The sequence below is a fragment of the Mustela erminea genome, chromosome X (assembly GCF_009829155.1).
Source record: "Mustela erminea isolate mMusErm1 chromosome X, mMusErm1.Pri, whole genome shotgun sequence".
Taxonomy (NCBI): domain Eukaryota; kingdom Metazoa; phylum Chordata; class Mammalia; order Carnivora; family Mustelidae; genus Mustela; species Mustela erminea.
This window is the reverse complement of record NC_045635.1, coordinates 8293246-8320246: the sequence shown is the minus strand read 5'-3', so window position 1 is coordinate 8320246 and position 27001 is coordinate 8293246. Positions and strand designations below refer to the sequence as shown.

Below are 27001 nucleotides of genomic sequence, written 5' to 3'. Positions count from 1 at the left end.
ATTAATCTCACCACCTCAGTACTTGGGAAGGACACCGTATCTCTATAAAGCAGCTATCACATTCTGCCATACATTACAGGTACTTGGGTATAATTTTGCTAGGCTCACTTACTGTTCTAGTAGGCTTCTTGTAGATGCTTTAGCATTTTCTACGTAGATGATCATGTGATCTACAAATGAAATCCGTTCTGCTTCTTCCTCTTCCTGTCCTTCTCTCCCCACTTCTCCCCCTTGCCTTAATTTACTGGTTAGAACCCCCAGTACAATGCTGAATAGAAGTGGTGAGCAGGGAGATCTTTGCCCTGGTCCTGATCTTATGGGGAAATCATTATTAAATAGTGGCAAGAGCTGATAAACTGAACTTTATCAAAATTTTTGAAGTGTGGTATTCAACAGGGTGGGTGCAGAGAAAATATTTTTTGTGTTTCTGCAGAGGTGGGGATTTCTGAATAAATTTTGCTGAAAACTTGGGATTCAGAGCCAAGAGCAAGCCTTGGGAAAGTCACGTATAACAGGATAGATACTGAGAGAACTCCAGCGAGATTCTCCTAACTCTGGAGGTATGTGTTAACATTTCAAGGGAAAAAAAGGCTCAGGGCCTTGGAAAACCAGTCATTCAGGCTTAGCTAGTCATTAAAAAAGATACATTCTAAAAGGTTAGAGTGAGGGGTGCCTGGGTGGCTCAGTGGGTTAAAGCCTCTGCCTTTGGCTCAGGTTATGATCTCAGGGTCCTAGGATCAAGCCCCATGTTGGGCTCTCTGCTCAGCAGGGAGCCTGCTTCCCCCTCTCTCTCTCTCTGCCTGCCTCTCTGCCTATTTGTGATCTCTGTCAAATTAAAAGGAAAAAAAAAAGGTTGGAGTGAGAACCCAAGATCCTTTCACCCCATCCCCAAGAAGCAAAAGTTTTATTCCCTCTTTTTAAGAGAACAGGGGAAGACAATTGCCTGTTTCTCTTATGCATGAGCAGGGAACATGCATTCTTCTCCATTCCTCTATGGACCATCTGGTCCCTCAAAGGAGAGATTTTTTTTCTATCTGACTTTCATTGTGAGGCCCCAGGCTGTAATATTGGGGGCAAATGAGCCAATGCAATGATTATTAGTTTTTTAATTTTTTTATAAACATATAATGTATTATTAGTCCCAGGGGTACAGGTCTGTGAATCACCAGGTTTATACACCTCACAGCATTTACCATAGCACATACCCTCCCCAATGTCCACAACCCTACCCCCCTCTCCTGACCCACTGCAATGATTACTATGTAAATAACACTACTGATAGTCTGTCTCTGAGTCAGAAACCTCATGGACACAATCATGATAAAATTAATGAGATGAGTATTAAAAACCTAACAAAAAGACTCTATGCTTTGCTCTCTGTCTCTCCTGATGCAGGAGGCTGTAAAGAATAGGTCTTAATTTTCTGAAAATTGGTAAATGCTATTAGGTCAAAAGCAACTTCTGTGCTCAGTTACCTGTCGGGTTTCTCCTTCATTTTTTCCCCCCTGTGATTAAATATACATAACATTAAATTTGCCATTTTAACCATTTTTAAATGTACAGTTCAGTGACATTAAGTACACTCACATGCCATGTAACCATCACCTCTATCCGTTTCTGGAATTTTTCATCATCCGCAAAAGAAACTCCATACCCCTGAGGTAGTAATTCCCCATAACCCCTTCCCGCAGTCCCTGGTAAAATATGTTCTACTTTCTGTCTCCATGAATTTGCCTACTCTAGATACCTCATGTAAGTGAAACCACACAGTATTTGTTCTTTAGTATTTGGCTTATTTTACTTAACATAATGGTTTCAAAGTTTATCCGTGTTGTTACATGTATGAGAATTTCACCCCTATTTATAGATGAGTTAATATTCCATGGTAATAGATAGACCACATTTTTATCCATTCATCTGCTGATGGACACTTGGGTTGTTTCCACCTTTTGCCTAGAGCGGCAAATGTTGCTATGAATATTGGTGTACAAGTATGTTTGAGTTCCCGTTTTCGATTCTCTTGAATATACACCTAAGAGTGAAATTGCTGGATCATATGGTATTTCTATGTTTAACTTTTTGAGAAACTGCCAAACTGTTTTCCACAGCAGCTACACCATTTTTCATGCCCACTGCAATGCACAAGGGTTTCGATTCGCCACATCCTCGCCAACGCGTGTTATTTTACATCTTTCTTCACTTTTGTGCTTTTGTCAGCTCTTCGGTAATTTTAAGCTTTATAAAAAATATTTTATCTAGGGAATTGGTCTGAATGACTGACCCTGCCACTCTCAGAAATAGGAGACCTCATTTTACTTCTTTTACATACTTCTATGACAGTACCATGCAGATTTGGTAATAAACCTCAAAGTAACATCATTGGCTCTATTAAATAACAAAAATTCAACAGAGTAAAACCTAAAGATTTAATTGGCTATATTGAATGATTCATGAATTGGGCCGCATCCCATCCAGCAAGTATAAAGGAACCCAAGTTGCTGTGCAAAATGGAAGGCTTTTATAGACAGAAGGGAGCAGAGATAAAGAAAGAGCAGATTACATCATCTCCCTTTGGGGGATAGAAGAGAGTCTATGTGGCAGATTACCTCACTGGTGCTAACCAGAAAATTCCAGACTGACCCATTAAGACTACATTTCCAGGGAAGTCTGAAACTGCGATTAGGTTAGGGATTAAGCCCTGGTTTGGTGAGGTGGGCCGGGTGTAAGTGACTCCATTTGGGGTCTATGGTTTTCTTTTTAACAGCTCTATCGCATCAGAGAAAACTTATACTACTGACAGAAAAGTTAGAACAAATACATCTTTAATTTTACAGTAAGATGTATATTATTTTGAATTCCTAGGTACATTTTTGGTATTTCTCCATATACAGATTTCTGCCCTTCTCATGTGGTTGACATACTGTTAACGCAGAATGAACTCTAAAGATATATCAGCCATAGAATGAATGATTCAAAGTTGAAACCACCCTTTGGAGACTGGCCTGATTAGAGTTTCATAAAAAATGTTTTTGTCTAGTAACAATAAAAGGTGACTTTAATGAAAAGCTACTCTTCTGTTATCTATATGCATTCATTTATTTTTGTATTTCCTTTTATTTTCTCTATAAAAGAGTTAGGAAATTTCACATAGCTTGCTGAGGATAAAAACCAATCTTTTTCAACTTTGAACTTATAGTTAGACATAATAAACATAGGATGAGATTCTACTTTCCCTGCAGGAAGAAAAGAAAATGTCATTAAAAATATAAATTGATTACAATCTTCTGAAATTGAATGGGGAATGTTCATCCTAAACTCCCTCTGTCAATCTAAATGCTCCAGTAATATTGTTCGAGGTTCAGATAAGTTGGCTATTAGCTAAATTAGCTTTGAACATACAAGTGGCACTCAAAAACCTGGCTAGCCATGAAAGATTTAAGTTGAATGGTCCCTGCAATGAGAAATGAGGAAAGGGTTAGAAAAGCTCATTACTTAGAATTCACACAGCAATTCATATTTTCTATGCTTCTATAATCAGATGCAAGTCATTGCTCTAAAAAGGCCCCGTGCAGTTTTTAGTGGGCAGCATTTTCCATAAAGCTCACAAAAGAGAATTCCCTATTTCCGCCAATCTTCCTTCCCTACCCATTTATTCAGTGTTCACTGAGTACCCAGAGTGAGCCAGGTACTGCGCAAAGCAGCGGGGCTAGAGAAATGAATTAATGTCTGGGCAAGTTCACTGACTTTGGCATCTCCTTCCCCACAATGTTTGAGATGGCTGGTTGCAGTTTTGTTGTACCCGGATTTTGCCTCCTTGCTCAAGTTCTTTGATGGTTCCTCATCCACCACTTTACACCCATCTCCTATTTGGTACAGGACATGTCCTTATCTCTAAAGCATTGCTATTCACTCCCTCTACATTCTACATCTGCTAAGCCAATCCCAATCACCCTCTTTTCCTCAGCTCTGGAATGGGTCTAGCTGCCCAATGAGAGTTGGGATTCAGGATGACAGGTAAAATACAGGACCCCCACCATATCTGAATTTCAAATAAATAATGACTTTTTTAGTGTAAGTATATCCCATGTAATATTTGAGATAGGATAAACTTATACTAAACAATTATTTGATATTATCTGAAGCTCAGATACAACTAGGAGTCCTAAATTTTTATTTGCTAAATCTGCTAAGCCTAGTCGGGGTAAACAAGATATATTCCTCAAGGAACGGACCACTGTGATTTAATGCATATGCTACTAGATGAATCGCAGTAGGACTTGCTTGGGGCTAGTCTTAGGTTGGGCTCCCCCAGAAGCAGACCCTCAGAGAAGGATGGGAGTGCAAGTGGCTAATTTGGGAGGTGACATAAGAGAGGGGAGAAGGAAGTCAATGTGCTGTGCACTAACCAACAAGTTACTGCTGGGGCTAAGTGAGAACCCACTTCAGAACTGTCTCCCCCAAGGAAAAAGAACGCTGCAATGTCTTTCTTCAGCTCACATTTGGCCTCAGTGGAGGACCACTGCTGGGGATCTGAATTCCCCTGCATTTCCACCCAAGCATGTCTCAGCAGCCAGATGAAAGCCTCTGGCAGAGTGATAGTGAAAGCCTGCAGAAACAGGGAGTGCCAAGGGGATATGAACAGGCACTGCCGTGACAGCATCTGCTACAGTGATATCTCTGGATCATGAGCCCTGCATAAGCTGAGTTAATTTGGGAATCAAGTTTAAGTCCAAAAATCATGGGAAGTAAGAACTGGGAAAGACCTCAAAGATAATCTAGTCCAACTCCCTTGTTATGGCTCAGGGAGTTACTTACCCAAAGGCAAAGAGAGTTACCTTCCGACAGGTCTAAGATGCTATTTCTATTATTATTAGGTCATCAGACACTGACGGATGATGTGCAAAGAATATTCACATTTCATGGACACCCATACTCTACACCCAAGTGAGAAGGAGCTCTTTGAGATTGGTTGGGGGGGGGGGTGTTGGGCGAGCACCAGAGTTATCTGGTAATTATGTAGACCCAGAAGGGATGCTCTTGCTGTGAGCTGAAAATCCAGCCTCCTGCTTGGGTCTGGGAGACAGAGTAGGACATAAACTTCAGGTCAGTGAGGTGCCTGGTGTTCCCCAGTTCACACAGCAAGATCCCATCTTTAAAAACTCACCTCGAGGAGGCCGGAGCAGGCTGGACTCACCTCCCTACTCTATCCACTCCAATATTCCCCCAGAAGGGTCCACACAAACCTTAGGGTTGGACAGAATCCTTGTTCTGATTCCCTCTCAACGTTTTGTGTGAAAATCGAGTGGGATCATGGTGTGAAATCTCTAAATTTCTATAGATTAGCATTCTGTAAAAGATAACATAACACTGAGATATTCCAGCTCCTGGTGTAGAACTGCCACGTAGTAGATGCTCAACAATTGCTTAATGAATAAGGGATAGAGCCCCTGAATTGTAATTCATTGCTTGTCCTCACATAAAAATTCAATGTATTCCATTTCTTTTTGTTCAGTTTGTTAGAGACTCCTGACTCCATGATTTGCTCATCTTCTGTGATCTCTGATATAGGGTACGGCAATGGAAATAGGAGTAGCTAAGGACAAAGATGGCAAGAAGAAATATCCAGTGCAAATTCTGTGACCTGAACCAAGTATTTGCAGATCTAATGATCTTTGAAAGGTATCCATGAGGCTTTTATTCGCTTAAGCATTCGTAATTTAAACCCCAAACAAGAAAACCAATTGAGAAAAGTAATTAGTTCTAACTTAATAGACAATTTTTTCTTCCCAAACCAGAATTTTTCTTCTGGAACATGTAAGCAACTAATAATTTTCTTATCTGGCCCATAAACAACTTCATAGTAAGTCAAAGAAATTCAGCTGAGATTTTAATGTTATATTTAACATGATTTTTCACTTCTTAATTCAATATACTAGACCCACACCTAAAGCATTATAGATAATAAGCAAACCCACCTTTCAAAGTTTCTTTACAAACTCTTGACTTTCGCTTTAGCAAAGCCTTTGGTAAAAGCAGTGGGAAGGAACTAAGCAGCACAGTAAGTCTGCTGATCCAAGCACTTAAACACCAAACCAGAGAAATTAACTCAACCTGGAATGCTCCACACGTCTTTAAGACACATGTGGTAAAATATTTATGCTCATTTAATGAACACATAGCTTCTGAAATCTTCTTTTCTAAGAAGACACTGAGGGTAACCTTAAATCCACATCACTTTGAGTTTCCAAACATAGTCTCCTGGATTCCAGGAAATACAGATGTGAGATCTGAGAAGGACTTCAGACACCACTGAGTCCATTTAACTCATTTTACGAATGACAAAATCAATGCCCTGGAAAGTTAAGTGACATTCTCCAGCCCAGGGGTCAGCAAAATTTTCCTGTAAATATCCAAGTAGTAAATATTTTAGGCTTTGTGGGCTATATGGTCTCTGTCACACCCACTCAACTCTGCTGCTGGCATGTGAAAGGCAATACTTCAACAAACGAGCATGTCCGTGTTTCAATGAAACTTCGTTTATAAAAACTGATGGAGGCCTGGACTGTCAGACCCTGATCCACGGTGCACAATTAAATAATGTCAGAGCCAGCCCAGGCCCAAATCCCATGACTGACTATGTTTATTTATTTATTCATCTAACTCATACCTATTAAGAGTCTACCGAGTACCACACATAAGGCAGGGTGGTGGTGAATTTAGGTACAGTCGATTAACTCCAAATTCAGAGTGTAATACTTTGTCTACAGGGATAAAATTTAGCAGTCTCTACTAACCGTGTCTCAAGAAAACATCTCCAATTGAAGATCAAATTTCTGATCATGGAAATTGTCCATGGACATAAAACTTTGATGTCCTTTAGAGCTAACAACATAATTCATCGGGAGTTGTAAGTCTCTGTTCTCAAATGTGTAAGTGGAATTATCATTTTATTACCAAAAAATAAACCATCAGGACTTCCAGGACCAGCATCCCTACCCAACCCCTGTCCATGAGCATTTCTTCCAGGGAGTTCTCACAGCATTTGGCTTATCCTACAACCACCCACCCTTCAATATACAGTGTCTCTGCCAACTGATACCATGGGAAGGAACTGGTTTCAGAGAAAAATGAGAAAACTAGATCCAAAGGCACTGGCTCAAGTGAGGCAGAGGGACAGGAGAAATGTTCAGTCATTTGTTGAATCTCTCCAGAAATATTTACCAGCTCCCCCCCAAAACATCCTGGGAATATTGGGGTATACTGTGGAGACAATATCTCATTCTAGAGGCTCATCTAGAAGGCTTAGAGTGTGGGGGTAGGATTAAACAGATAGTGATAACTTTTATGAAAACAAATAAGTAGAAGAGAATAATGGAATCGAGAGTAACTGAGGGTTAGTTAGGGCTGTGGAAAGAGGAGGGGGCTATATGAAATACAATAATCAGGAAGGTCCTCTTCAGGAAGGTATCTTTTGAGCCAAATGCAGCATGATGGCAAAATCTAGACTCAAAGGGATCATGTGGGATAGTGAGAAGCACCGATTCAAATGGCCTGAGCAGGAACTTGTTTGGGATGTTCAATGTGGTCAGGCTAGAGCAGGTACAGTGGTGTGACAGGAGGTCAAAACAGAAGGCAGGGGTGGCTGCAACTAGAGAATGTGTCTACAGAGCAGGACCCACGCCCCGCAGGCATGACCCAAAACAATCCACCCGGCTGCAAGATAACAGTATCAGCACTTTAATTTAAACATGTTTTTTGTCTAAAATAGTAAGAAAGAAATTAAGCTTTGCTAACAAGTCATATAAAGATCGTCAGTGGTACTCTCTCTCAGTTGGGATATCTGACGGTAATGAGCCGAGTATGTTACTGGAAATCTCCTGAGGGAAAAGAGTTACCAAAGGGTTTGTCAGGCACCTGGAATACTTTTGTTCTGTTGCAGCTGATACTGGCTAAGTGAATTTGCAGACTATATTCTCCACTTGGAACTAAAAGAACACTCAGGCAACTCATGAATGGCTTAAAAAGCTCTGTGTAAAGGAATCAAGGTGTGACACTCATTGAAATAATGCAAGCACAAGAGAAAAGCAAGAAAATAGAGTTTACGTTTCTCCTTCTTCTATTATAACCTCTTGAACAATGACAAGTCCTGGACAAAAACAATAATGATGCAATTCAGTACTTTCAAAAGCATCTGACTATCACATTTCACATCATAATTTTGTATTTAGGTATTTATATATAGATGTGTAAGTATATACAGATACAGAGATAGGGGTATATAACCAAAAGAAGAGTTTCTTAAAACAATACTTATTTGTATTGTATCTAACATTTTGCCTTTTATTCTATTAAAAAGTAGTATTAGCTATTATTAATAGCATAATCCACCAATAGGTTGTGCTATTAATATTATAATCTACCAATAGGTTATGATATGCAGTCCTTGAAAAATACTGATACAATCAGATCCAAGGAGAAATCAGCCACACAACATTGAAATTAAGAAGGCTCCCTACGGTACTGTTAGCCATCAATCTCAGCACAAAAGTATATTTCTATTTTAGAAACTGGCTAATGGTAGCACAAAGTCATCAAAATTTGCAAAATATTTTAAAACTAAACATCCAGGGGCGCCTGGGTGGCTCAGTGGGTTAAGCCTCTGCCTTCAGCTCAGGTCATGATCTCAGCGTCCTGGGATCAAGCCCCTCATCAGGCTCTCTGCTTGGCAAGGAGCCTGTTTCCCCTTCTCTCTCTGCCTACCCCTCTGCCTAGTTGTGATAAATAAATAAATAAAATAAATAAAATAAAAATAAACATCCAGACTATAAAAACAAACCATTACCATATTTTTCAATAATATTATGAACCTCATGGTTTTATGAGGAACCAGCCCAAGTGTCTCTTGACTGATCAATGGATAAAGAATATGTTGGGTGTGTGTGCGTGTGTGTATAATGGAATATTATTCAGTCATAATAAAAGAATGAAATCTTGCCATTTACAATGATATGAATAGTACTAGAGAGTATTATGCTAAGTGAAATAAGTCAGTCAGAGAAAGACAAATACCATATAACATCACTCATATGTAGAATTAAAGAAACAAAACAAAATGAGCGAAGACATAAGAGGTAGGGGGAGAGCAAGAGAGGGAGGGGGAGAGAGAGAGAGAGAGAAACCAAGAAACAGACTCTTAACTACAGAGAACAAACTGATGGCTATCAGAGTGGAGGGGGTGGGGGAATGGGTAAAACAGGTGATGGCGATTAAGAAGTGCACTCGTCATGATGAGCACCTGGTGATGTATGTAAGAGCTGGATCACTATATTTTATACTTGAAGCTAATATAATGTTGTATGTTAAGTATACTGGAATTAAAACTTTTACAGAAACCATGAGACATATTCAGTCCATTACTTTGCAAAATCTTACTAAACCTGATGTATGTTAAAAGTCTCAGGTCTCATTGAGAGGCACCTCGGTGGCTCAGTCAGTTCAGCATCCGACCCTCGGTTTTGACTCAGGTCGTGAGCTCTGTGCTCAGTGGGGAGTCTGCCTGAAGATTCTCTCTCTACCTCTGCCCCCTCCCCCTGCTCATCAACTCTCTCTCTCTCTGTCTCTCAAATAAATAAAGAAATCCTTAAAAAAATAAATAAAACTCTCATTGACGATCTCTTAATATATTAATTTAGTAGTACACTTATCCTCCCTTATCCAAGGGAAATGCATTGCAAGACCCCCAGTGGATGCCTAAAACTACAGGTAGTAACGAACCATATCTACGCTATGTTTTGTCCTAAACATACATACCTACGATAGAGTTTATAAATTAGGCACAGTAAGAGATAAACAATAATAACTAATAATAAAATAGAACAATTATAACAATATACTATAATAAAGGCTATGTGAATGTGGTCTATCTCCTCAAAATATCATATTGTGGTGTCCTCATCGTTCTTGTGATGATGAGATGACACAATGCTTGCGTGTTGAGATGATGTAAGACTGGTGATGTGCACTGTGATGGAGCACTGAGCTCCTACTGATGATCTTCTGATGAAACGTCAGAAGGATCAGCAGTTGACCAAGGGTAACTGAAACCGTGAAAAGCAAAACCACAGGTATGAGGGGACTGCTGTGTATAATCTAGAAATACACACACAGTATTCATGGCCGGTCTCAGCATTTTTTGCTGAGATGATGTGTGAACAAACACGTTTGGAGATATCACTACAGCTCACAGAATTTGTCTATCCTGGGCCTTCAGCAGCTGTCTGTGGATTTCCAAGACCTCAGAACTGAGAACTGTGCTTTTACACCGTATTTCCCCTGCTATTGCTTAAACTCAATGTTTGCAGTCCTTTATTACCTGAACTACTTACCTGGAAACTACTACTCGGTGAAGTCCTTCTCCCAAAAGCAATTAGCTGATGGACATAAGATATCATAAGACCAGGCCACATAGTAGTTCTTCCTATGGCAAAGCCTTGTACAGATCAGAGCATTTTGATTTGGCTTACTCTACAATCTGGATATCCTTGCAGGAGAATCAAATGTGTGAAAGGAGCTGGTGTAGTCCCATCAGCACTCATTTTACCACTTACATAATCTGCCTTGGTTAAGAGAATTACCTCTAGAGATAACAAAGTTGGACTAGTCATATTAGATACCTGAACGTCAGCCAATGTCTTAGTCTCTCTATGCCTCCATTTCCATACTCATAAAGCGCTGAAAATACTTACCTAATGAATCTTATGATAAGGATTCAGTGGAAAACCTATGGAGTGCACCTTAGGACAATGTCCAGCACAGAATGTGGACTCCCTAGGCTGTGGCTATCACTGTTGGCTATTGTTGGAGTTGTCCTTCCTGTAGAGACTGAGTTCTGTGTAGCCCATCTTCATAGGTCCTACACAGCTCACAGAGATGTGCTTTAAAAAAAATCAAGCCACCTATTTCCACATTCACAAATAAGAAAACAATACCATTCTAATTGTATTTGCAAGAAAACTAAACCAATCTTTGAACCAGATCTGCACTGCTGTCTTGGCCACTCTGTTTTCACAGCCACTAGATCAATTTTTGAAATGATGATGCTCACCTGTGTTTTTCAGAAATGAAGATGAAATGGAAGGGCGGGGTTTGGAATCTTGCATTTTATATTCCATTCTCTGGGTAAAGTTGGGTGATTAAGCCACTTATTTTTTTCTCTTGGTCTCTTTTCCATCCACCTAGAAGATAAATGATATCTGGTTTTGACTACCTTCTTTGTACAAAATGTGTTATACATTTTTAAAGAACAGTATAATCCACTCAGTTTTACTCACTGCGAGAATTCGTCTCCTGAAAACGTCACAAATAGCTGTTCTTCCAACTTTTCTATCTCTACCACCTTCAATTTAAACTACTCGTTAACAATGAATTATAAAGCCTCGTTCACATTTTTCTGCATAGGAACAAACATTTACTAGAGAAAAATCCATTTTACTGCCCAGGGAAACACTCACATTTTACTATAAACAGAAATTAAGAATGCCAACAAAATCAAAGCATGGGATGGTCAATGGAAAATATCCATTAAATTCTTCAATTCTGGAATGTATCTTTGTTTTTAGGGAATCAGCAGATGACTCGAAGTCTTCAGGGATAAATGAGGCATCAACTCTCTAGAATATTCCCAGAGTAACAAAAGAATGACAGGATGGTTTTGCATATAAAGACAATAGGCCTGGTTGATTTTGCATTTGTTAAATAACCCCTGGGTCACTCAGGATGAAGTACATGCTTTCCCTAAAGGATACCAAAAGCTCCTAATTGCTCAGTTATGCATGCAAATCAAAACCACTGGCCACTTTCCCCTTCCCTTCTAAGAACCCTGTTCACAGTCTTGCTGATTCCTGTGGGCTCTCACATCCCCTAGCTGGCTTCCTCTGTCCTCCCCCTTTGCTGTGTCTGACCACCCAATCCAGTGCCCTTCAAGGGCCTTCAGTCCTCAACCAGGCTCCTCTCTTCTTCCTCCCTCATTCCTTCACTTTTGTTAACTTTCTGAGCAGCCTTTGTTTATTTATGGCACATATTCCCAGTAGAAGCTATTTTCACAGACTCATGCGATGTGTGCCACTTGCCAAGGCCGCAGGATGTGTGGGAATCCAGTTTCCCCCCCCTCTGCCTCTGCCTGGCAGCCTATTGTCTCCTCCGGTTAGCACCTGCAGCAAAGTCACAGCCCAAAGTTGTGACAGTACCAGGAGATCCAAGGCAACCAAGGGCAAGGTCCTAAACATAGAATTATTTCAATGCAAGACCAAGCAGAACCCAAAGCCGAGTAACAGGCGAACAGGGAGCATGTCTTTATTAATGCTAAACTGACTCAAAATAATTTCTGGCTGTCATAAGAGTTCTCTCACAAATTACACAAAGAAGGGGCACTCTAAATTAAGACGTTGTATGGTCATGCCATAATTCCTGATAAAATGTATAAAAGAATACTGAGGGAAGAAAATAATGGAGAAAAGAATTTCTAAGCTGTCTTTGTCAAACACTTAACAGTTCTAAGTCAGAAGCACTGAACTAGAGGCAAAAATGAGTGTTATTATGCAATAACATATAGTTTATGGCTGAACTATGAAATAATGTGTCATCATTTGTGTAATAAGTCAAAAATATTAAGTGACTCCCCACTACCAATACCCAGGGGAACCTAGGGAGGTCCTATAGACCTCTATAATCACCACTAGTTTCACCAAAGTCTCTTCAAATATCCACATGATCTAAATAAAAGCAGTGTGCCAGCCATACAAACACATCTCCCAAGTCATATACCTCCAACCAGTTTGCCACCCTAAACACCTCTTTAGTCCTGGTGCTTTATCTAAGAAGCAAAAGTCAAGACAAGATTAAATAAATGAGTATTTTGTTAATAGAAATAGCTATGCAAAAGGGAACTAATAGGGGTCCTGGGTGGCTCAGTCGGTTAGACGTCTGCCTTCAGCTCAGGTCATGATCCCGGAGTTCTGGGATCAAGCCCCATGTTGGGCTCCCTGCTCAGCAGGGAGTCTGCTTCTCCCTCTTTCTCTGCCTGCCACTCGCCCTGGTTATGCTCTCTCTCTCTCTCTCTCTCAAATAAATAAAATCTTCAAAAAAAAAAAAAAAAAAAGAGAGATTGAGAGAGAGAAAAACAACAGATGGGTTAAGGCAAGGTTAAGAGAACTGACAGACCCCCATTTACTTGAAGCATCCTAGACCCCTTAATATCTAAGGAAGGTTCAGCAAAGCTGTCTGGAGTTCTTGAGGCAAGGTCAACCAACAAAGAGATTGCCTCCTGAATATCCCCCCACTCAGCCATGGCTGGGGAGCAGCCTATGAGAGGCAAGAGACACAATGGAGCCCAGAGGGCAGAGGCTGGGGCTCTGGGACAATTGCTTCCCAGTGTAGGAGGCCTATGAAGTGAATTCTTGGGGACAACATGCCACTACTACATAGAAATTCAGAAGTTTTTATCTGTGGAATAAGTCTTGAGCTTGGCATTCAAATTTTCCCTGATCTCCACCTAACCCACGTGTAACCTTGGTTTATGGCACTTCCTTTTTGGACACTTTTTTTTTTTTAAAGATTTTATTTATTTATTTGACAGACAGAGATCACAAGTAGGCAGAGAGGCAGGCAGAGATAGAGGAGGAAGCAGGCTCCCCACTGAGCAGAGAGCCCGATGCCGGGCTCGATCCCAGGACCCTGGGATCATGACCTGAGCCGAAGGCAGAGGCTTTAACCCGCTGAACCACCCAGGCGCCCCCCTTTTTGGACACTTTTACATTAGTCTAAGTAATCCCTTGGTCCCCACAGGAGCCCCAAAGGTGACTAAAATGTTTTCCTTTATATATACCATTCCCTCCCTCTAATAATTTCTTCACCTCTAAGCCTCTTTTCAAGCTCCTACCTACTCTGCTGTAAGGTCATTCTGAAATGCCAATACAACATCAAGACCAAATTCAAACCTCTCACCCACCTGCGTCTGCTCAACCTCTACCCTTGCAGAAAGGTTCCTTCTTGCCTTAAAGCACGCAGAGAACTCTGGATACTCTTGTGCTTAGAGTATTAAGCACTTCCTACTTATTTTAGTTCTTACAAGTTCTATCTTCATAGCCAACCCCAGGAAGAAAGGCAGACATTTTAAGTGTATATTCCTGTACAATTGTACAAACAGTGCATTGAAAAAAAAAAAAAACCAAATGAACTAATGAAAGAGAGATTCTGGCCCTGTGCCTATCTATTGACCCAGGACAAAAAATAAAGCTAAAAGAATTTTTTTTCTTATTTTCTTATTTTCATGTTTGTGTTGTTTAAAAAAGATTTATAAGATAAATAGGAGGGGCACCTGGGTGGCTCAGTCAGTTAAGTGTCTGCCTTTGGCTCAGGTCATGGTCCCAGGGTCCTGGGATCGAGCCTGCATTGGGCTCCCTGTTCAGTGGAGAGCCTGCTTCTCCCTCTCCCTCTGCCTGTAGCTTCTCCTGTTTGTCCTTTCTCTCTCTCTCTCTCTCTGTCAAATAAATTAATAAAATCTTTAAAAAAAGATAAACAGAAACTATCAATCCCAAACGAATATTGATTCTTAAATGCAATGCAAAACCCCCACTGACCTGAGAAAGAACGTCACTGCAGTCATAGCAAATCCGCACAGTATAATTAGCTGACATAGGAAACTGACCCAATAAATGAATATTCTTCAAGAGATTTAAATATAAAATCCTATTAAATTAAACAAGGAGGCCATTAAATTGAGAAGGCTCTAATGCTGTGGAGACCTACAAAAGCAGAGCAAAACCAAAGCCTCTAAATGCCTCAGGGTTACAAAATCAAAATGCTAAGAACAACCAGTCACAAACAGCCAACAACTAGGCATGGAGTGATGGCCAATCAATAATTGCCCTACTTTGCTTTCATGTTTTCTCCATGAAACTCTCTCCCCCAGCTCCTGTGAGGGGAGTGCTCCTAACCATTTCTGGTTTGGCAATGCCCAGTTTGAACTGGCATTTGTTCAAATAAACTCTAAAAAATTTTAATATGGGACGCCTGGTGGCTCAGTCGGTTACGCATCTGCCTTCAGTTCGGGTCATGATTCTAGAGTCCTGGGATTGTGTCCTGCATTGGGGGTTTGGGGGAGGTCCCTGCTCAGCAGGGAGCCTGCTTCTCCGTTTGCCTGCCACTCCCCATGATTGTGCTCTCTCTCTCTCTCACACAAAATAAATAAATAAAATCTTTATTAAAAAAGAAAATAAAGGGGGGCCTGGGTGGCTTAGTCAGTTAGCATCTGCCTTTGGCTCAGGTCATGATCCCAGGGTCCTAGGATCGAGTCCCACATTAGGCTCCTGCTCAGCGGGGAATCTGCTTCTCTGTCTGCCTGCTGGCCCCCCTGCCTGTGCTCTCTTTCTCTCTCTCTGACAAATAAATAAAATCTTTTAAAAAAAAAGTGAATAAAATAAAAATAAAAAATTTTAATATGCCTCAGTCGTTTAACAGTTCCAGAGCAATGAGAAACCAAACACAGATACCTGCTGAGCCTCTTCAGCTTGCTGCTTTCTTGCTGCCTGTGGCAATAGTAGACAAGTCCTACTTGCTTCCTGGATCCTAGTTCCACAGCTTTCGTGTTATGAGCTTTCAGACTTTATTTGAACATTTCGTTTTCCGGACTGGGTCCAAAACTGCTAGGAATGGACTGGGTCTGACCGAAAAACTGGACTGGGTCTGGGGTCAGACTAGATCTGATCTGACTTTAACTGAATCAGTGCCAATGAGAGGCCTCAGACAAATAAAATTTTGTTTTAAGATTGAACAAGTACGTTAATCGTACCAAAGATAATCTTCAATTACAGTGGCTTCAGTGCGAACTTTTAACCATTTTAGATAATCTTATCAATTTACAAGATGCCCTAGAGAAAGAGGGGTTTCAGCCAGACACTGACTACAAAGGGTAGAGAGAAAATTATTTTTCTTCCTGTACAGTTTCTGGTGGTCAATATAAGACCAGCTAGGACATGGGACACCCTGGCTCAGGCAGAAGGCATCCTGGGAAAACTGGCAGAGGCCAGCAAAGGGTAACAAGTCTTATCAAAGTCAGCCCTCCCAGACCTCTGTGGCCTGGTGGAGCGAAGGTAAATTTCACATTTTCCCTTCCTTTCTAAATTCGGATCAGCGGAGGGGAAAAAAAAAATTGGTTATCCATTCTTTCTCTCCTAAGGACAGCGATAGCCTTTTTTTTTGTCTCATTTTGCATCTTTCAGAATTTGGCTTGGCAACCATCAGACTGGGGACCCCCAAGAGATAGCTGAACAGAGATGTGTGTTGTGCCTCCATTCATGGCTAGATAAGCCTGGGCAGAAATGTGGGTTGCATTCCATTTGTGGCGAGGGTCCTACCAACTGTTAAAACTCCTTAGTAATTCCAGCTCTCAGGGGGAACAGTCTTCTTTCTATTGGTGATCTTTAGGAGTGGCTCTGGATTTGGGAAAAGTATTATCTTTTGCACCTCTTTGAGAACTCCTCTTGGTTCCGTAGCATTGTTCAATACTACCAGGAATATTTACTCTTTGCCCCAACTGAAACTTGACAAGTTACTCAAGAGGACTTTTTTTCTCCCCAAGTAGTTTCATGGTCATAAATTGGGCAGATTGGCCCCCGTTATACAAAACCGGGTAGGAACTGGGTCTTTTTTTGTTCTTGTTTTTTAAGAGAGGGAGATAGAGGACATATATGTAACTGGGGGAGGGGCAAAGGGAAAGAGAGAGAATCTGAAGCATTTTTAAGTAATGTTAAGTTGTGGATCCCAATATAGGGACTCCATCTCCTGACCCTGAGATCATGTCCTGAGCCGAAACCAAGAGTCAGACACTTAACCATATGAGACACCCAGGCACCCCAAAGATTTTTTTTTAAGATTTTATTTATTTATTTGACAGGGAGGGAGAGATCACAAGTAGGCAGAGAGGGAAGCAGGCTTCCTGCTGAGCAGAGAGCCCGATGCGGGGCTCGATCCCAGGACCCTGAAATCATGACCTGAGCCGAAGGCAGACACTTAACTGACTGAGCCACCCAGGCATCCCCGAAGATTTTTTTAAAGTAATCTCTACACCCAAAATGGGGCTTGAACTTACAACCCCAAGATTAAGAGTCAGTCCCATGCTCTACCAAATGAGTCAGCTAGGCATATCAAAATTTATCGGTATTTTTAATTGAAGTATAGTTGATATATAATATTATATTCATTTCAGGTATAGAACATAGTGATTTGACAATTACTAACATGAAATGCTCACCACAAGAAGTATAGTTACCATCTGTCACTATACAAAATTGTTACATTATTGTTGACTATATTCCCTATGACTTATTTATAACTGGAAGCTTTAAAATTTGGAAGTTGCCAATCCCATTCACCTATTTTGCCTATTCTCTTCCCTGCCCTTTGCCAACCACCAGTCTCTATATTTATGAATCTGTTTCTATTTTTGTTTTGTTATGTTTATTTCTTTGTTTTGTTTTTTTGGATTCCACATTTAAGTGATATCATATGATATTTGTCTTTCTCTGACATTTCCCGTAGCATAATACCTTCTAAGTCTATCCATGTTGTCACAGATGGCAAGGTTTTATTCTTTTTCGTGGCTGAGTATTGTTCCATTGTGTGTATATACCACATCTTCTTTATCCACCTTTTTTCACAGGATCTTTATAAAAGTTATCTCTACACCTAATGTGGGGCTCAAACTTACATCTTCGAGATCAAGAGTCACATGCTCTACTGACTAAGCCAGCCAGGCACTCCTATTCATCTTTTGATGGACATTTAGATTGCTTCCATATCTTGGCTATTATGACTAATGCTGCAGTAAACATAGAGATGTATGTATCTTTTCAAATTAGTGTTTTCATTTTCTTTGGGTAAATACCCAGAAGTGGAATTACTGGACCATATGGTATTTCTATTTTTGGATTTTTTGTGGAAATTCCATACTGTTTTCTAGACTGACTACACCAATTTACATTCCCAGCAACACAGGATGAGGGTTCTCTATTCTCCCACATCCTTGTCAACATTTGTATTTCTTGCCTTTTTGATACTAGCTATTCTGACTGGTGTTAGGTGGTATCTTTTGATTTGCATTTTCCTGATGATGAGTGAAGCTGAGCATCTTTGTATGTGTCTGTTGGTCTCATGGCTAAATTTTTGTTTAAGATTTATTTATTTATTTATTTATTTATTTAAGAGAGAGTGAGAGTGAGAGAGCACTGTGGTGGGGAGGGGCAAAAGGAGAGGGAGAGAGAGAGAATCAACTCAGGGCTTGAGCTCAAGACCCTGAGATCATGACCTGAGCCAAAATCAAGAGTCAGATGCTTAACCAACTGAGTCACTCAGGTCCCTCTAAAAATATAAGATTTCTGTCTGCATTCCTATGTATGTATGTTATAGATGTGTGATATTTTTCTACCTCCAGATGATATCACCAAAATTAATTTGTAAAGACATCTATTTAATGAGCTTAAGACATGAAAGTATTTACATAAATCAGTATATTCTTAGAAATATAGGAACTTACCCAAATGGTTTTCAAGTTTATGTCATCTAGAATAATCTTGGTAAATAAAAGCTCGTTTAAGTGTTGTGTTGGTTTAATTATAATAGGCATGTCTTTAGAGTTACCAGCATTAAATATAATACTTTTGTTCTACCTAGGTTTACTAAAAGTGAAACAAGCTCATGTTATCTTTGTTACAGAATATGTCAGCAAAAATGATACTTAGCTGCTTAATGCCTTATAAAATTTTCACAAGTAATTTCAAGATAATTGTTAAGAACAAGTAAATTAAATATATGTAAGGAACATAGAGGTTTATAAATGCATTTTCAACAATAATTATGCCTAATTGTATATCTACTTAAAAACAGTTTCCAAAATCCAGGTTGGGAGGATAGGCAAACTAGGTGAAGGGGATTAAAATGTATAAACTTCCAGTTATAAAATAAATCACAGGGATGAAAAGTACAGCATAGGAAATATAGCCAATAATATTGTAATAATGACATATGGCAATGGAGGGTAACTACACTTGTAGTAAGCATTTCATAATGTTTTTAGTTGTTCAATCACTGTTATACACCTGAAACTAATATTATTTATTTATTTGGGAGAGTGTGTATGCACATGAGAGAGAAAGAGAGAGAGGGAGAGGGAGAGAGAACGAGTGGGGCAGAGGGAGAAGGAGAAGGAGGTTCCCCACTGAGTAGGGAGCACAACACAGAACTCAATCCCAGGACCCCAAGATCATGACCTGAGTCGAAGGCAGACATTTAACTAACTGAGCCACTCAGGGGCCCCTCAAATTAATATTATATGTCAACTATACTATAAAATGAAAAAGATAATGTAAATAACACATCTAGACAGTATATTAAGAAAACTTAAAAAATAAAAAGAACTCAAGCCATTTCTACATTATGAACTGTAGGACTGAATCATGTTATGTGTTTTATGTATATATATTTCATTTGCCAAAAATCATCTGTTCTATTATTTCCATGATGGAAAAGAAATATTTTTAAGATATGAACTAAATATAAAATTATATATATTAATAATACGTGTATTCTCAGTGATCATATATGTATGTTTGTGCATATATATGTACTTGTATATGTCCATATAATAGTACATGTTTCTTTTTATTTATTTATTTTTTTAAGTAATCTCTGTACCCAACATGGGGCTCAAACTCATGAGCATGAGATCAAGACTCAGATGCTCTATCCATTGAGCCAGACAGGAACCCTTAATAGTACATATTTTATAGGGTCAATATTAATTGTATATAATATTAAATACAAAATGCTTAGAACATAAAAAACACTATAGATTTTGTTAATATTACGATTATCAATGAATTATACAATTTTGGGGGGTCAAAAAAGATAGTTTTCAAAATCTCCTTTTTAAATATTTACTTATTTATTTGAGAGATAATGAGTGTGGGGCACTTGGGTAGCTCAGTCAGTTAAATGTCTCCCTTCAGCTCAGGTCATGATCTTGGGGTCCTGGGATCAATCCTTATGTCGGGCTCTCCCCCCAGGGGCAAATCTTCTTCTACTTCTCCTTCTGTGATCTCTCTTGCTTTCACTCTCTCTCAAATAAATAAATAAAATTTGAAAAAAAAAAGAGAGAGAGAAAGAGTGTGGGTCGGAAGCAGTGTAGGGGCAGAGGGAGAGGGAGAGGAGGAAGCAGACTCTCTCCACTGAGCAGAGAGTCTTAGGCAGGGCTCCTCTGAGATCCTTACCTTAGCTGAGTGAAATCAAGAGGACCCTTAACCAACTAAGCCACCCAGGTGCCCCTTGAAATCTTTTTAGTAACTGGAAACCTTGAAATTATACTGAGATAAGTTAAATGATGGCTATTCATTGAGTATCTCAATGAATCATTCCAAATAGAATAAAATACTAAAACATTAATTACTGAACACAGCTTTATCCACTTTTGGCTTTCTTTTACAGAGGAACTAAAGATATTTGGATTGATTAGTAGACCTCTTTTATAACACATCAAAAATTTAACTGAGGAAGAATATACTTCTAGAAATTGTGAAATATATTTATAAATTTCCCAATCCACAGAATGCTAGTGTAACTGACAGTCGATGTTGCTTACTTCTTAGTTTTCACTAGAAATAAAGGACTCTCCAGATTAAGAATTCTAATCAACATATGTAATTTAAACTATTTAGGAGAGGGGTCTGGCTGGCTCAGTCAGAGAAGCATGTGACTCTGCTCTCAGGGTCATGAGTTCAAGCCCCACGGTGGGGGGGCATTGAGATTCCTTGAATAAATAAAACTTTTAAAAAAAACCTACTTAGAAATAATAAGGATGAAAGGAAACTACTGCATACTCCTGAAACCAATATTACACTGTATGTTAACTAATTACAATGTAAATAAAAAATGGATACAAAAAAAAAAAAAAGGAAGGAGGAAACTACTATGTATCTATTACCTGAACTGGATCCTGAATTCTAGTTTCCTCAAGTGTCTGGCTACAACTCTCCAGGCTAACATTTCTAATTTTCTCCCACCTTTCTGACTTGGCATCACCAAGAACCAAGGCTGCCCTTGAACCTCCCTGGAAGAAATCATAACCGGTCCTTCTCACTGCCAAGACCACAGCCAAACTTCAGGGACTTGAACTTGGGTCCACTTCTCCCCATGAAAAAGGGCTCCTCCAGACTCTTGGAACGGCATGCCAGCTGGAGATCTAAAATTCATGTTGACTAGGGAGGTTCCTCCTCAGAAGCAGATGGCATCTTGAGGCGGACAGCTCCTCCAAGATCATGGATCAAGATCTTCATCTCTAATCTGAACCTTTATTCCTTCTTCTTCTCCTTCTTCTTTATTCCTTCTGCCTTTCCACCACTTGCCTCTTCTCTCTGGTAACGCACAGGAAAATAACGCTCCTTCACCAGGGCAACTATTGCTGAACTACTGCTCAGGCCATAGCTACACAATTAAGTCTCCAGATGTTCTTGCTAAGATGGTTTCGGCTAAGAGAACTGCTTTAGGTGACTTACGGGCTGAACAAGGAGGAGCCGGCGCCACAGCAAATACTTCCTGCAGCACCTGGACCAACACTCTGGTCTCACAGCAAATACAGTAAATTCACAAACCAGCCGCTTGGCTAAAACAGGCTGATGTCCCCTCTTTGACTTATTTGAGACCCATTGGCTTGGCTCATGGGGGTTAAGGAGTATATTCCAGTCTGTTAGTGTTATTCTTATAAAAAGTCATCATTTTAGTGATCTGGTATGTTATTTTCTCTTAAAGGTCTTAAGTGCATGTTCACAGCCATCAGCAGCACATCAGATGGTCCCACTGGGCTTGGAGAAACAGAAACAAGAGGAACAAGATGAACAGCAGAAATATTTCTTCCACGGATCTGACATCATCACCTATGAGGTTCACCGTAAGATAAGAGCAACTTAACTCTGATGGTGACAGACTGGCACTCATACCAAGGTGCCTGGCTGGCTCAGTCAGTGGAGCATGTGGCTTTTGATCTTGTGGGTTCAAGCCCCACACTGGGCATAGATCCACAATTAATACAAAGAAATAAAATCAATAAATACGTTTCTTAAGACTCTCAAAGCAAAGATTTAACTGCTATTGTATTTTTAAAAAATTAAATCCTCTGAGAAAGTGTTTCAGGTGAATTCAAGAGTCGTAGACTAAAAAGACAATCTCCAAATTAACTACTCTTACGTAGAGAACCTTGTAAACGTCAATAAAAGAACAATCAGTAGCAAATGAAGATCGATCAATCAATCTTTATCTCCAAGGATAACCTGGAATTTGAGGTTTACAGTAAGCCCTTTAAACTCCACCTGTGTTACCTGAAGCAACAAACAAACCGTGTATTCCTAACTTGGTTTAGGGAAAATCCAACTGGCTTATAAAATTTTTATCTCTTTCATGAGTTCATTTATAATCAGATTTCAAGAACCTCATAAGATGCTTCCAAGGCAGAAACATTTTCTCCAAGACAATTCGTGCCCTCTAAATATTATTAAAGTATGATTGTCACAGAGCCCTCGGGGAGCTGACACCCAGAGGGAAAAGAACACATCACTAATAGCTAGTCAAGTAGCAATTGGCTCTAAGCTGCCAACTCCCCTTCCTGGAACAACCAAGTATATCTGACCAAAAGGAACACTGATGATCATCAGGAAACATCCTCTGGCATCAATATGCTGCTGGTAAGGGATGAATCAGGATTGCAAATGTCACCTGAGTCACGCAGTGGGTTCAAGTACAGAGTCCAGATATATCCCGGAAGAAGCAGAACCTCAGGCCAACATCCCATTGAAAATTCTCAACCAGAAAGTTCTTCTCACATCTCAATCTCAAAAAAGTGAAAACATGAGAAATAGTAACCACATATAATAACTCTGCATACAACAGCCAGCCAAGGACTATAGCAATGCATTTGTAGAAAACAGTAAATTGAGAAACTATTATTTCCAAAATATATGCCTATTGTCAATGATTTCAAGTGCTTTGGCAAATGTGTTCTTAATTTTATACTGTCCTAAGAAGTAGCCTTGCTGCATTTAACTCCTCATTTGACTCATTTAAGTCAACAATAATTCTTGGGAGTTTGCAAAACACAAGGCAAAAGTTAAGCAGAGTTAATAGAAATGACAGTCCAAATCCTCAAATATAAAGACCAGAAAAACCACGTCCAACAACAGGAACATATCCTCAAAGGAGGACACAGGCAGAGTGAAAACATCAGGGAGGAACCGGGAGCCATTCCTGTGAAGAGGCAGCAGCAGCTAGCCTAAACTCCAGGGGAAACCAGTTAGTGGGAAACCAGTAACAAGAGACAGATGTCAGGTGGTAAATAACTCCAAAAGCAAAACTCTTAAAATATGTGGAGAAAACAATTCTTCCCTGAACTTCAACCTCAACGTTATTTCTATAGTAGTGATAAACTGAATAACAAAGCAATCTTAACTATTTACCTTCTACAACACAAAAGGCAAGAACTCAAGTCTTGGAAAAAGGCCTTCCTCACTTTAGGAAAAATGGAATTCTGTTGTCCTAACATGGACTTTATTTTTTTAAATTACCCTAAAAAATGTCCACCTCATCTCAAGATTCTATCTCAAAATGATCAGTTTTAAGTTTGACAGAACAAAAGCAAGTATATTTTGCAAAATTTTTATCACATGAAAATTTTTCTTTTGAAGATTTTATTTATTTATTTGAGAGAGAACATGGATGGGGGAAGAGGCAGAGGGAGAAGGAGGTTGCCCACTGAGCAGGGAGCCGACACGAGGCTCAATCCTAGGAACTTGGGATCATGACCTGAGTCCAAGGCAGACACTTAACTGACTGAGCCATCCAGATTCCCTTTGAAATTTCTTTTTAATACTGCATGACAAAGCTCAAAACATTGCATAATGCTATGCTTTGCCTCTTTGTGCTTCCTACTTTTAGTTATTATCAACTTCATATGCCAGAGAATAAAAATTGATATCCTGGATAATTATGTCCTTAGCAAGTATAGTTCTTCCCATGTGCAGTATATGAGTAAGTTTTTAATTAAATAAATGCCAAATAGCGCAGTTCAACCATGGGAATGGTCTTACTAAGGCTCTCTTATGTACATAAATGTTGAAGAATATGGTGAGAAAAAAAATAATATCTTCACACCTTCACCTGTTTATTAAAACCAGTGATAGGAAAAACAAAATATTGTGACAGCTACATTTTTGAAGATTTCTGCAAGTATATTTGCTTTCTTAATAATTTGCACCATAAATATGCATCTCCTTGTTAAGTTTACCTTAGGAGAATAGGAAGAAAACTCATTTACATAGTGGTGTCAGAAACTGATTCAAAGTACATTTCACAAGTTACTTTATAGTCAGCATCAACTTCTTCTATGACAGTCTTCCTAGTAAGCATTCTTTTAAAGCACACATGAAACATCCTACAGGATAGGGGTGCTTGGGTGGCTCAGTGGGTTAAGCCACTGCCATCGGCTCAGGTCATGATCTCAGGGTCCTGGGATCAAGTCCCAGGGAGCCTGCTTCTCTCTCTGCCTCTGCCTGCCACTCTGCTTGTACTCTCCTGTCTCTTTCTCTCTCTCATTCTGACAAATAAACAAATAAATAAAATCTTAAAAAAATATATCCTACAGGATAGACTATAGACTGGGCCATAAGAGAAGTCACAAGAAACTTGAAAAGTCTGAAGTCATACAGTGTTGTCACCATAAGCCCTGAGAAGTGTGAGGAGTGTGGTCCATTTTACTGATGAAGCCTGGTGCGCCTTCCTTCCTGCTCATACAGAAGTAATTCCCAAGTAGAAGTTATGACTATGTGGTCCAGATGATGTGAAATGGACACACAGGAATATCCCAATCCCCACTTCACTCATCGTCCATTTTTCAGGCCAGTGCACTGGTCTCTTATTTTCAGCTAATATGTAGTGAAGAAAGGAATCTTGCCACTGGACCATAACAATTCTTTTCTTAGTTATACCAGACAAAAGGATTTCATTAGCTTCCTTGTGATACAGAATTACAAGTTGAGAACAGAACCTTACTGTGTATCTGTTAGAATTGGGATTTTTGTACAAATTTATACCTGTTACTATAGGTAAGCTATACATAATTTGCATTCCAAGGTGTGAGTTTGGCTCCTCTTGAAAATTTCTATTGTCATCATATCTAAGCTAAAGCCAGGTACTTCCCAAAATCCTTTGTTGACAAAATCCATAAGAAGAGTTCAAGATTTAAACATTTATTTTTTTAGTTTTTTGTATCCAGAATACAGAAAGAACTCCTGTAACTCAATAAAAACACAAGCCAATTTTAAAAATGAGTAGGAGCCACAAATAGTAATTTTACCAAGAAAGACACACAAATAAATAAGCACATGAAAGGATGTACGCCATTAGTCATTTGGAGAAACTAGAACACTTACATACTGCTGGTAAGTTTGCAAAATGGTACAGCCACTTTGTAAAACAGTTTGGCAGTTTCTTTAAAAATTAAATTTATCATACAAACCAGCATGTCTACGCCCAGGAACCTACCCAAGAGAAATGAAAGCATATGTCCACACAACACTTGTACGTGAATGTTCAAAGCAGCATTCTTTGTAATAGTCAAAAAGTAAAAATGACCTAAACGTCCATCTACAGGTGACTCTAGAAACACAATGTGACACATGCATATAATAGAACGTTGCTCAGCAATGAAAACAAACTACTGGTACTGGCTAAGACCTGGAGGAAGCTCAAAAAAGTATGCTAACTAAAAGAAGAGAGATGCAAAAGACTATTATTATACAATTCCATGTATATGAAATTGCAGCAGGCAACTCTGTTCTAGAGAGAGAAAGCAGATCGTGTTTGCCTGGGCCTGGTACGGATGGGGCTGGGAGAATCGGGCTGGGAATTGTCTACAAATGGGCTCAAGAAAAATTGTGAGGGTAATGGGAAAATCCTAAAACAAGACTGTGATAATGGTTATACAAGTCCATAAATGTACTAAAAATTTAAAAAGAAAACCACTGGGTTAACTTAATCCAAAATCTTTATTTTACAAGTAAGAAAACTGCCTTTTAAACCCATAAAAATGTCTGAATATCCTTCTAGTACCTTTGGTTTGTATCTCACATTTGAACTCTGATATTGCTTTCTAATTCTTCATGTTGAGGGTCCTATTCCCATGAGATAAAGTAAATAGAAGGCAGGAATTTGTGTTAAATTCTTGATGAGTTAATCTGGACTGAATTTACTTAGTTTGAATTCGTAGGAATAAGCATGGTGAGCCTGAGCCATTCTCCTGAATCAGACGGAACATAGTGGCTTTTCTACTACTTAATTACTCAGGTTGTACTATTTAAAATTCCCCAAACATACATAGGAATACTCACAACCAGGGACAAACAAAAAGTAGCCTCTAGGATAAAAACAAGAAACAAAAAACAAACCACAAACTGTCGTCTCATTGTGGATCAACAGTCATTTCTGCTTCTCATCATTAGCTGTATGGAGAGCTCTACATGCAAAATGAGGGGACGTGCCAGATGAGCTCTAGGATTCCTTCCAGTTCTAACATAAATCATGACCCTCTGTTATTCTGATTATTTATCATTTCTACCCATTATCACCTATTTCTGTAGTAGCTGAGCATAAATCTATTTTTGTTACACTATTCTTTTACCAAGAATAAATCCTTAGGAAAGTAAGATTTTTTTTTTCCAAATTCAGAACAGAAGAAACAAAATCTCAGCTTTTTAAAAACTGAATCCAGGAACATTTCGAAATAGCTTTCTTAAAATCCAACATCGACATAAAGATTTGAGATTCCTAACGTAAAGCATTAACTGGTAGGATTTTTTTTTTTAATGAAAAAGACGTGTATTGAAATACAACTCTTTTTCCTTTCTTTCTT

At 39.3% G+C, this 27001-nt stretch overlaps 1 protein-coding gene across 1 annotated transcript in view; it reads right to left on the bottom strand.

The window, feature by feature from the left end:
• Positions 1-27001, bottom strand: part of FRMPD4 (FERM and PDZ domain containing 4) — an 854311-nt gene that overhangs the window by 793490 nt on the left and 33820 nt on the right. The window contains exon 4 of the mRNA XM_032329882.1: positions 11105-11234. Coding sequence (XP_032185773.1) covers positions 11105-11171 — 67 coding nt within the window. The 5' untranslated portion in view covers positions 11172-11234. The remainder of the gene's footprint in view (positions 1-11104; positions 11235-27001) is intronic.